The sequence below is a fragment of the Lonchura striata genome, chromosome 3 (genome assembly GCF_046129695.1).
Source record: "Lonchura striata isolate bLonStr1 chromosome 3, bLonStr1.mat, whole genome shotgun sequence".
Lineage (NCBI taxonomy): Eukaryota > Metazoa > Chordata > Aves > Passeriformes > Estrildidae > Lonchura > Lonchura striata.
In genome coordinates, this window is record NC_134605.1 from 107,238,872 (window position 1) to 107,250,035 (window position 11,164).

The following is an 11,164-nucleotide window of genomic DNA, read 5'->3' on the forward strand; positions in this document are numbered from 1 at the left end:
AGTTTTCAACTGGGCTTTGAAATACAAGGCAATTTTCATAAAATGCAAAGTGAAAAGATATGAATGAAGTCAGATCTTAGCCATCTCTAGGGATAAGTGAGTAGGAAGAAGGGGTGGTGTATGAATAAAGGAAGAGCACAGGTGAGCACGTGTTGGGTTCCTTGGTGGTTTTGTGTTGTTTCCCAGTATGCAGGAGATGGTTTATAACACTACTGAAAATCCCAGTCTGTGCTCCCAGAGATTCAGCTTGAGGGGTAGGTATGGGTAGAGCTTGTCTCTGTCTACACTCCTGGCAAAATTAATCCACAGCTTGGATAGTCAGTTCACAAATAAATAAAAACTAGCAATAACAGGTTTGTCAGTTTGGATGTCTTACTGAAAAACTGTCAAGGAGAAGAGTTTTAAATTAAGCCCAAACAAATATTGGGATCCTGGAGAGTCTTTTAAGTGAGGAAAAATATCCTGAACTGATTTCCACTCATCTAAACATTTTACTTCTATGAATGACACCTTTTGTTTAGTTTTCACATTGTTTATTCATTCATTTTCAAAATATGCACCACTTTTCAAACAAAGATGTCATTTTGAAATTAAAATCTAGAAGAATGTTTCAAAAATAACAAAATACTTGAAAATTTCTGTAGTGTCCCTTCCTGTTTTATTTCTTTTGTTAAAACTATTTGCTAACATCAGCCTGATATAACGAATAACCTCTCTTGTGCTTATACTATGGTATTGGGCAAATTTACTGCTGGCTGAAAGAATTTTGTTCAGCTTTGGTGTAAACTCACATAGAAGCTGTTCAACTGACTGGCAAACTAAGAAAGAGTGGTGAGGAGAAAACCAGTAGTAGTGAGCTGATTAGACATTGAAAAGTCTTCAAAGCTAGCAAGGAGGAAAGGGGATATCTTTTTGTATGATCCTGAAAGCAATGGCAGACCAGGGAACCACATAGTGCAGCAACACATAGCCCTTGTGAAATTGTGTGTGTTTGTTTTTTCTGTTCTGCATAAGTCCAGTCATTTTCTGTTTTCCGTGTCTGTGCTTGTACAATCCTGCCAATGATAAAACCAGTTCTGTGGTTTTGTGGTGCTCTTTGCTGGAGTTCAGTGTATGCAGGGCAGTATTAATTTAAAAATGTTTGATTGCATCTATTCATTTGACAAGTTAAAAGTGAAAATAAAAAAAAAAGGGATTCTTCTTACATCTCACATCTCGAGAGGAGTTATCCCTTACTCTGCCTCCTGAAGACACTGTTGTGGCACGTGGTTTATAAGGGCTGCTCCACACCCAACAGAAATGGTGTCCCTCTCACATAGGAAATATGTATGAGATTATTTCCTGGTGGTGCCCTTCATTTTCCTTGATTGTGAAGGGATCTTAATTAGTTCAGAGCCAGACCTCAATCAGGAGACCTCTCAGATAGGATTCAGTTATCCCTATATTTGTGATGACCTGGGGTGTTCACCTGGCTTATAGAAGGGTGGGCATTTCCCCTGCATCCCTCCTTATACCTGCCAACTCTGCATGGTAAGGAGGGCTCCTTACCCTGGGGTGTCTTAGGTGTTTGTGTATGAGCACATACATCAAGCTTCTGCTGTGGGGAGAGCTGAATGACTCTCTGCTATCCATCAACTAATAGCAGGATTCTCTTGCCTTAGTTTAGATACATGGTGCTACTTGAGATGCCCTGAAATACCCAAATTTTAGGTTCAGTTCTTAGATGTTAAATATTTATGCTCTGTCTGTGGATTTCCTTGGGACAGCGGTAGGGAAAAATTTGAGAACTTGTACAGGCAGATTTACCAGACAGGGAGGATAAAGGAGATATTAGAGGGCATGTTAATCTGAATTAAAAAAAAAAAATCTGAACTAAAAAAAATTTTGAAATGTGGCTATTGATTTCCTGTCAAATGTGCCCTTGGACCCTCTGTGTCCCTTTTGCACAAGGGATCTGCAATAACCTCTATTCTACTAAAGCTCTTGGGGTATTTTACACTTTGGGATATGACACCCAAGCACTCATGTTTAGACACTTTGCTCAAAGTCCAGTCATTAACATGGTGGTAACCTTGACCATGTGGCTTTCCCAAGGTCATGCAGCTATTCAGTGGCAGAGGTACAGCTGTGCCCACATTCCTTGGGGCTGATTCCTCACAGTGACACCTGGACATCCATCCCTGCTGGTTCTCCTTGAGGCAGATTAGGACTTGGCATCACTGCACAGATTCCTGCCCTCAGTCCTTCTCCATCCAGTATTACCTGTTCTCTTTGACACTCCTCACTTTCTGTTACTGCTTCCTTGGGCTGAGCTGCTTCCTGGCACCCACAGCAGGAAGCTGAACGTGATGTCTCATGCTGCTGGGTTTGCAGGGAAAGGAGATGGGTCAGGCAGCCAAGGAACAGAGACATCTCACATCATCACTCCTGACAGAATGCCTTTGCTTGCATGGCACTGGTGGCATCACTGGAGGTGGAACTGGCAGTGTCCTGAATTTAATACCTGCAGATAAGTGGAAGCCAGGTGCAAGTCTGTGATTTTACGGTGATGTTTGCTTTTGGCCAGAACTAGACACCCAGAGGAGGGAGCCTGAAAATCTATGATAGCTACAGGTAAAAACTCACATGGATGATGGAGTTGGATCCTGTGCACTTTTTCCTGTGTTGAAAATAATTACTGTTCTGTGAGTAGTGAGTACTGGGGGGTGTCTGCCTGCAGATCAAGGTGTGGGGAGCCCTCAGCAGTGAGCTGATAAGGTCTGAAAGGGTCTCTTTGAGCCTCCTGGAATGAACTGCCTCCTTAGCTCTAGTCTTCCACAAATAAAATCAAATCATTAACCCATGTTCACTCACCTCTCCAGAGGGGAAAGGGTGTCTGGGTGAAACACAATACGAACAGGCTTCTGAAGGAAGTGATAAACTCAGGTCTGTCCTTCCCCATGAAGGCTGGAGAGAAAGCACGTCTGTTTGCCAGGTGTGGATGGATCACTACAGCACCACACCAGCAGAGGGTTGTGGGCTCTGCCTGTGTTTTCCATTCTTCCCTACAAGCTTAGCTGAACCCACTGTTGATAAAGGCTCCTTTGATTTACGTAAGAGAAAAGAAACCTGATTATATATTTGCTGTAGCATAGGTGGGTGTGTCTAAGTGCTGACATGAAAGAGGAGGAGATGGGGGAGAGATGATGATGCCTGGATGCAGATGGGGTATGTGCTCAGCTGAAGCTGCTTGAGAAGGTTTAGCTATCCCCCAAAAAGGGGAAAATTTGGGTGACTCCCTGTCGAGTAGCTCCGGATTTCTGCGTACAGATGCTGACCTGGTGGGGATAAGGCAAGGTAGGGCTGGGTCACGTTCTACATTCCTCATTCGTCATTCCCTTTCTGTGTCAAAGCAGAGAAGAAGAAGGAGAGGTCAGCCACTTTCTACCCTGTAGACAACACCCCCCTCCTGCTCCCCGTGGATGAGACAGAAGCGCCGGGGCTCAGCAGCAGCAGCAGCAGCATGGAGCCCGTGGGCGTCGGCGCGGAGATGGCCCTGCTCAGCAACATCCTGGCAGCCTATGCCTTCATCACAGGTACTGCTCCTCTGGTGCCTAGCACCTCCCTGGGCTCCTGCCAGCTTTTGGTAGACCCTCCTTGCATAGTCACCTGGGGCTAAATCTGCCTCTCTGAACTGTGTATTTCATTCTTCTCTCAGTGAATTCTCCCTTGAGAGGCCTGACCCGGGCAGCTCTAGCAGGTAGTGTATAACAGAGTTTATTGTGCACTGCTTTCCACTGAGTCTGCTCTCATCTGGAGTTCAACACAATGTAATCTTACATGTGGTATTATTCCTAATGCTTCATTTTCCTGGAGATCAAAGCCTGGCTCATTAGGGAGGCAAGTTTGTTGTCCTGTAATTTGCAAAATAAGCAGCACTCAAATCTTTACACTGCTTAAGAGAATTTGGCTTATCTTCAGTAGAAGTGTGAAGATGAAGTAACTTGAGAATCTACTTAATTGTATATTTAAATCTACTTTAGAGTAAGATTTCCTTGGATCACAGCATATCTTTCACCCACGTGTATCTTTCAAGTAACGGGGGAGCAGTCTTCTAAAAAAATTCACTTCAAAAGGTGAAAGAAAAGTGACAGAACCAGGGGGAATGCCTTTAAACAGAAAGAGAGTGGACTTAGATTAGACATTAGGAAGAAATTCTTTACTGTAAGGATGGTGAGACACTGGCACAGGTGGCCCAGAGAGGTTGTGGCTGTGTTCAAGTGTTCAAGGCTATATTAACTACAACTCCAGTATTTACAAGCTACTTTTTCATGCCTGCCAGCTAATTCAGTCCTGCTAATTCATTAAGCAGTGTGCATTCTTGGTGCCATGTCTTGCTCTTGCTGAGATGCCCCCATGCTGTTAATCCAAGTATTTGGATTTGAAGCAGCTAACTTGGGCTTTGCACTTTGGAACCACTGAGTAGTTTAGTGAGAGTGTTTCTGCATATTATTTAGTGAAGCATTCTTCTAAAAGGACCATGAAGGGTTATACAAATTTCTGCCTCTTCTACACAACCAGAGCTGTCATCAGGATGCATTTTTTCATGACAGCCCTCAGAGTCAGGCAGATTAAATGGAATTAGTAGTGTTCATCACAGAAGACAGCTGAGTAGGATAGATTTGTTTTCTTGCATGGGTATTTCCAAGGAAAAGTTAAACAAACAAGCTTTAAAGGAGTCTTCTGTCTATCCCACTTCTTCCCCCTTACCTACAGCTGCCATTTATTTTCACATAAGAATACCTACCTTCCCATCCCTACTATAAAACAAAATGCTGTTAATGTTGTGTTCCCCATCTAAACAGTAATGGGCAGAGAAAGTTGTAGGATTAATGGTCCAGGATAGTTGGGACTGTGATTCAGGGCTGCTGACAATGCTCCATGGACTTTTCTTCCACCGACCACAGCAGAGCTCTTTGACTCTATGTTTGTTTTAGGGCACAAGGTCTTGATTCATCCCTGTCACAAGAGGTCAGCCTTGGCAGGAGCCTCCAGATTTTACTGCAGCACAAACAACTTTAACTGTCCTCTTGCTGTGGGATTTGTCTGCCCTGTCTTGTTGTGGTTTCCTCATATGATGTTCACATCCACTGGATATCAAATAGGTAAACTCAGACCTCAGAACTTTGGTTTCAAGTGCTGAGTTCTTGGTTCTTGAGGACTTGGTTGCTTATGTTTTCCAATGTATCATGGAACCATAGAATGTTTTGGGCTGGAAGAGCCCTTAAAGATCAGCTGGTTTCCATGTCCCTCACCATGGCTGTTAGATGGGTTTCAGTCTCAGTGACATTATGTCCAGTTTGTTATTTATTATAAAAATAATTGATGACTGACCCATGAATTGAAACAGCAGATGTCCGAAACCATCTTTATCTGCTGCATGTAATTTTGCCTCTGCTTTTCGTGGAAATGATGGATTTGTCATGATTTATTTTGATATATGTGAGTATGGAGATGTTTTATCTTATGACTTCAAAGACAAACTGTATCACAGGGTGCAAATATAATTTACATTAAAACTAGAGCAAAGCCATCCCTCTTCACAGTGTATATTTTGAACAGCAGAGTAGTTGGATTTTTTTTTTTTTTTTGTGCCTGCCTGAGTTTGGGGCCCTGAAGGCACCTCAGGCCACAGCTGATGTCCACAGAGGATCCATTATAGTGGCTCAGGAGAGGCAGGGTATTGAGCAGCCAGGGAGGGCTGGTTCTGGGTCACACATCTTCCCACTGCTCCTGACCACAGCTCTGGTGCCAAAGAGAAACTGCAGTGCAAGAACTGCTCTGTTCCATGACACTGAAAATGTCCCTCAGGTGCTCTCCACAGACTGAAAATGCTGCATTCAGGGCTTCTCCATGCTGATGAGTTGTCTCAGAATAGGAATTTGGAAAATAAAATTGTATATAGGTAAAGGCAATATAAAAATGTGTTTTTCCTCTTGGGGCAGAGAGTGCTGGATACCCTCAGAGCCAATGCAGGGAAGTTTTGCTATTTCATGGGTAAACTGCAGGTTTGAAAGGATGATCCTCTCTACTGCCTTTCCTCTCTCCTGGCAGTGGGGTGTTTTTTAGCCTGGAGAGAGCATCCAAAAATAGTGGGATCCCTTCTGTGCTCAATGGTGCTCACATTTTCTTCACAAAATGGCAGTTTTGGGTAGGCAGCTGCAGGTGAAGAGTGTGCAGGCTCAGTCACTCACACATGCAGAGTCTTGCAGTGCACAGAGAAGTGCCAGTATTAGCAAAAGCCTCTACACTAATTTCCACCATCTTTTGTACTGATATTCCCATATAAGAGCTGGGAATATTCCTATGGAATAGGAAGATGAATAGTAAAAATCACAGCAGGAAGCAAAAGAGGCCTGATTTGCAGCTATCATGGTTAGATATCAGAGCCATTTTGGTGCCATTCTCATCCCAGATTCCAGAACCTATTTCTTCAGAAACAGGGAAAAAGTGTGAATAGTGTCAATGAGGAATGAAATTAGTAGCTGATCTAACAGATAGATATTATTTAGAGTTCAGTCTTGCAAAAGACACAGAGACACCCTTTATTTGAAACCTGATTTTCTTTATAGAATTAGGTTTTTAATTAGAGGCTATCTCTGCTTACAAACCTCAGATCTGTTATTTGTTGTGGACCTGTTCCTGAGTGTTTGGAAAGTCTTCGTGCGTCTCAGTGACAGCTGGAACTGTCTTTGCAGTCACAGACTATCAGCAAGACCAGAAACCTCCCTTGTGGTTATATAAATATTAAACATTCAAAATGTATCAGAGCTGTTCCAGTGCCTCCTTTTGGACAGGAGACTTATCCCAGTTTTGTCACTCCATTTAGGACGAAGCAGTTGGAGGGAAACCTCCACAAATTCCTATTTTATTCTTCTTTCATAAGCAAAGCTTTGCTGCCAAGTTATTAACAAGGGGCTTCCAAAATACAGCCCAGGGGAGATCATTCCAAGTTTTAGACTGCTTGGCCTGAGCCTTTTTAATAAGGGGCTCCTGGAGAGCTTCCTCTGTTCTGTCAGGGGATTTCAGCAGCCTGTGGGGCTGACTGCAAATTCCCTAGAAGATATTGCTCCTACTGTTTGTCTGGCTGTGCTTAATGCTGAACCTTTTACTGGGGGCCCTCTGAAATTTTCCTCCCCACTGAGGTTTCGGAATGCATGAAGCCATTACAGGAAGCCAGCAGCATTAATGCCTAGATTGTTTTTTATTTATTGAAACAATTTATTTTAATAGCAATAACAGCTTTGGCCTGGGGCATTTCCTGGGGAATTAATGGTAGTCTGGCCTGATGCTCCCAGCAGATTGTTAGCCCTCAGGAAACAAGCTCCATAATTGCTGCTGGTTTGGTTGGAAAAAATAAAATAAAATGTGTTTTTAATTTTTTTGTCCAGTTTGAGTGCCTAGAAAATGGTGGCTTTTGTGTAGAGGTTACATAGAGCATATATCTTTTGTCTGCATGGACTAATTTTAGCTTGAATCATTGACATTTTTATCAATGCTTCCAATCCAGAGAGAGGAATACAAGGAAGGAGAAAGAGCCCCAGCCAAAGAGATTGGCAGAAACTGGGTTCTGCTGGAAGCTTGGAACTGTCATCTACAGCATTGGAAGAAAAAGCTTCAGTGATCAAAATCTATGTTTTAATGAGTGTATACACACATAGGCACACAAGAATGCATATCAAAATTGTGCTAACACCTGATACTCATGTCCATATACTTTTAAAGAACTTTTTTTCAAGTATAATGAGTGTTTTGAGGAGCTTCACTGTTGGTGTGATGAATCTGGGCCACTTTCAAGTTTTTGGAAGGTGCTGAGCATCCATTTGCTGAAGAAGGTGCCCGGTTTTTGTCTTTACAAGTAGAACACACAATGGGTTAGGCTCTCAAAATCACTAATCAGCCATCAACCCCCCAAATCTAGAGTATTGCTGACTTGACTACCTTAAGTGAGAAAAAGCAGAAAAGCAGAGCCTGTGTTTTTTTAGCTTAACTTGCTCTTTCTGTTGTGACAAAAAAAAAAAAAAAAAAAAAAAAAAGGAGATGCTGCTGTGCAAGTGGATTGTATGTACAATAAATGTCAAGACTGCAGCTGAACACAGGGTTACATCTCCGTGAGGAAGCCCAGACAGTGTCTCAGATGATGACAGAGTAGCTGTAGGAGCTCATAAATGCCACTGGAGCCCAAAAATTCAATTACAGCTCTTGCACTGCATGAAGGGCTGTATGGACGAGCACAGGCGGGAAGAAAAATGGTTGCTTAAGTAGCAATGGAGGAAAAATTGTTCATGAACTGGATACAGTAGCATGGAAAAAGGAATGTGGAGGAGAAAGGAAAGGCAAGACAAGGGCAAAATTGGGGGCAGAGAATCCACACTGTCTGTGTCTCAGGATACAATCTATGTTTTTTTTTATGAGTTGCTCTAAAGGAGTGAGCAGTGGAACCAATGCAACCAGATCAAGCCCATGTGTGTGCAGGATGTGGTGCTCAGGGAAGCGTTCATGGCATCCTCTCAGCCAGGCAGAGCCAGGGCAGACTGCACCCAGTGCCTCCCAGTACAAACACCCCAGCACTGCTCATTTGCTCACATTCCATGATCCAGGTGTCCCCAGAGCCTTTCTTAGGGATACCTGCAAAAAGAGCTGGGTGATTACTGTCCTCAGTTAAATAGCACGTGGAGGTAAATGTGGTATTAGGTAGGGACTCTGCTTTTCTGGCTTTTTTCTTTACTGTTCACATAGGACTGGATGGGCAGCAGCAGCTTTTGCATTTTCCTCCTACTGCACAAAGGAGGCTGCAGTTTTGAGTCCTGACCCTTGAATTCAGAGTAGCCATTGCCTTCAATGGAGGCAGGATTTCACTCAGCCAGGCTGCTGCAGGGGCCATTGGCACATTCTCCTTGCCTGCTCTGGTATCTTCTCCTTTACCTTTGGAATTGTACTGTCTCACTTTTGTCAAAATACCTTAGTTTAAAGCCTGTGGCTTTGGTCTTCCTTGACCTTCCAACTACTGCTGCATTTCATAGAGGTGTTTAGTTGGAAGATACCTTACAGACCATCTATAGACCATCAGTTCTAACCTCCCTGTCTGTCATGGGCCCACTGGCACATTCAGTTCAGTGTCCTTCTTGTTCTTTGCATTGCAGCCAAGTTTGCAGGAGGCTGGTCCACCTCTTTCTTTTTTTGGACTTATCTGCTGCACTTTCCTCATCTTTCTTTGTCCTGTCTTTAGCCTGATTTTTCCCCATGTCATCCACACCAACCACTCTTGGATCAGTCTCCCAATAGTTTCCAGTTCATCTTTGACCAACTTTAGGAGATTGGCTGGAAAGAGCAATTCTAAAAGCACTGTGCAGGGAAGTGAAGCCTTTTAGCTACAGAGATCTTTTGGGGCTGTTACAGATCTATCTCTGGGTTCAAGAGAGTAAAACTCATCTTAGGAATTGACTCCATCCTTGAGCTCAAGACACCCAGCAGACACTGCAGAGTAGAGCTAGACTTGACACTTCTGCTTAGTTCACCTTTACACATTTAGTGCACCAATAAACCAGGATGATTCAGCCCAGGGGAATGGCAGTCACAACATTTATCATAATTACATGTCTAAGTAGTCCCATGAACCAAAAAAAAATTAGGAAAAAAAAAAAAAAAAAGGAGGTGGTACATAAACAAGATGACCTAGTTTGAAAGGCATTGTGTATCCTTTGGAGTCTTGCTATATCACCTCAGAAATGTGGCTGTGCAGGACTCATCCTGTTGGTGCACTGACTCCAGCTCTGCCTGTGGAGCACAGGTAGGTATTTTGGTGGTCTGGGCAGGGAGCCAGCACTCTTGCCTTAGATAAGCAAATGAAGTCTATGAATAAATAATGTGCATTTTTGCCATGCTGCCAAGCCTCCCATTTCAGCTGGGCCACAGCACAGGGCATATAAAGTTTTGTAATCACCCTTATGCCTGGTGTGAAGGCAGTGGATGCAACAGAAAGATGCACTTACCTGCAGCTGGCTGTGCAGCAGCCCCGTGGGAATCAGATTTAATTCTGTGGGCTGCTCCCTTCCCTTCCAGACAACTCCAAAACACTGCAGCAAACCCGCATTCTCCATGTGGGCAAATGCCTTGGCACCAGCAAATCCATAGTTTAAATTCCTGATTGCCCTGGGGAGAGGAGACAGGAGGGCATGGAAGTAAAAGCATCCATTGGAAACTCGGGCATTCCAGAAGCTGTGGTGTGTGCACGGAGGGGCCGTGTGTGTTCTGTTCTTTGAAGGGTTTTTTTACTCCATCATTTCCCCTCTCCCTGCAGAAAACCCCGAGCGGGCTGCCCTGTATTTCGTGTCCGGAGTGTGCATTGGACTCGTGCTGACGCTGCTGGCCCTGGTGCTCAGGGTGTCCTGCCGGACGGACTGCAAGCGCTCCTCCTCCAAAAAGCCTCCTCGGGAGCGGGAGAGCGACAGCGACAGCAGCGACAGCGACGACGACTCGGACACCACGTCGGACCTGTCTGCCCGCAGGCACCGCAGGTTCGAGAGGACTTTGAACATGAACGTGTTCACCTCGGCCGAGGAGCTGGAGCGGGCGCAGCGGCTGGAGGAGCGGGAGCGCATCATCCGCGAGATCTGGATGAACGGGCAGCCCGACATTCCCGGCACCAGGAGCCTCAACCGCTACTACTGAGCCGTGGAGGCTCCAGCGCTCCTGCCCTGCTCCCGGGGCTGCCCCACACCTCGGAGGGGAGAGGAGAAACCAGACAACACGGGCATCTCCCCTTTCCCGTCAGGCGTGCCGCCTGGAGCGGTGTGCATGGACAGCCCTGGAGCGGTGTGCATGGACAGCCGTGAAGTTCTCCCCATCTCTCTCTCCCTGACATTGTGGTATCACCCCTCTTCCCGGACACTTTCTGGTTTCGAAGAAGTGATTGCCAACTTCATTTCCGAGTAGCAGGCAGGGAGGAGACAATGGCAGCTCCCCGTGTGGGATGTGGCACTGGGCACACCGAGATGTGAGTGCTCCTGGCCCGGCTGGACAGGGAGGTTCTCCAGCATTTGGTCTCCACTTAGGATTTTGTGGTTTCCCTTTCCCGAGGACTGCGGGAGAATTGTGAACAAAATGACAGCTCTGGAAAGATGAT

The 11,164-nt window shown here is 44.9% G+C and overlaps 1 protein-coding gene across 1 annotated transcript in view; it reads left to right on the forward strand.

The window, feature by feature from the left end:
• EVA1A (eva-1 homolog A, regulator of programmed cell death) overlaps positions 1–10,710 on the forward strand; it is a 199,818-nt gene extending 189,108 nt beyond the window's left edge. The window contains exons 7-8 of the mRNA XM_021529805.3: positions 3,393–3,575; positions 10,340–10,710. Of these exons, the coding sequence (XP_021385480.2) occupies positions 3,393–3,575; positions 10,340–10,710 (554 nt within the window). The remainder of the gene's footprint in view (positions 1–3,392; positions 3,576–10,339) is intronic.
• Positions 10,711–11,164: the final 454 nt, after the last annotated feature.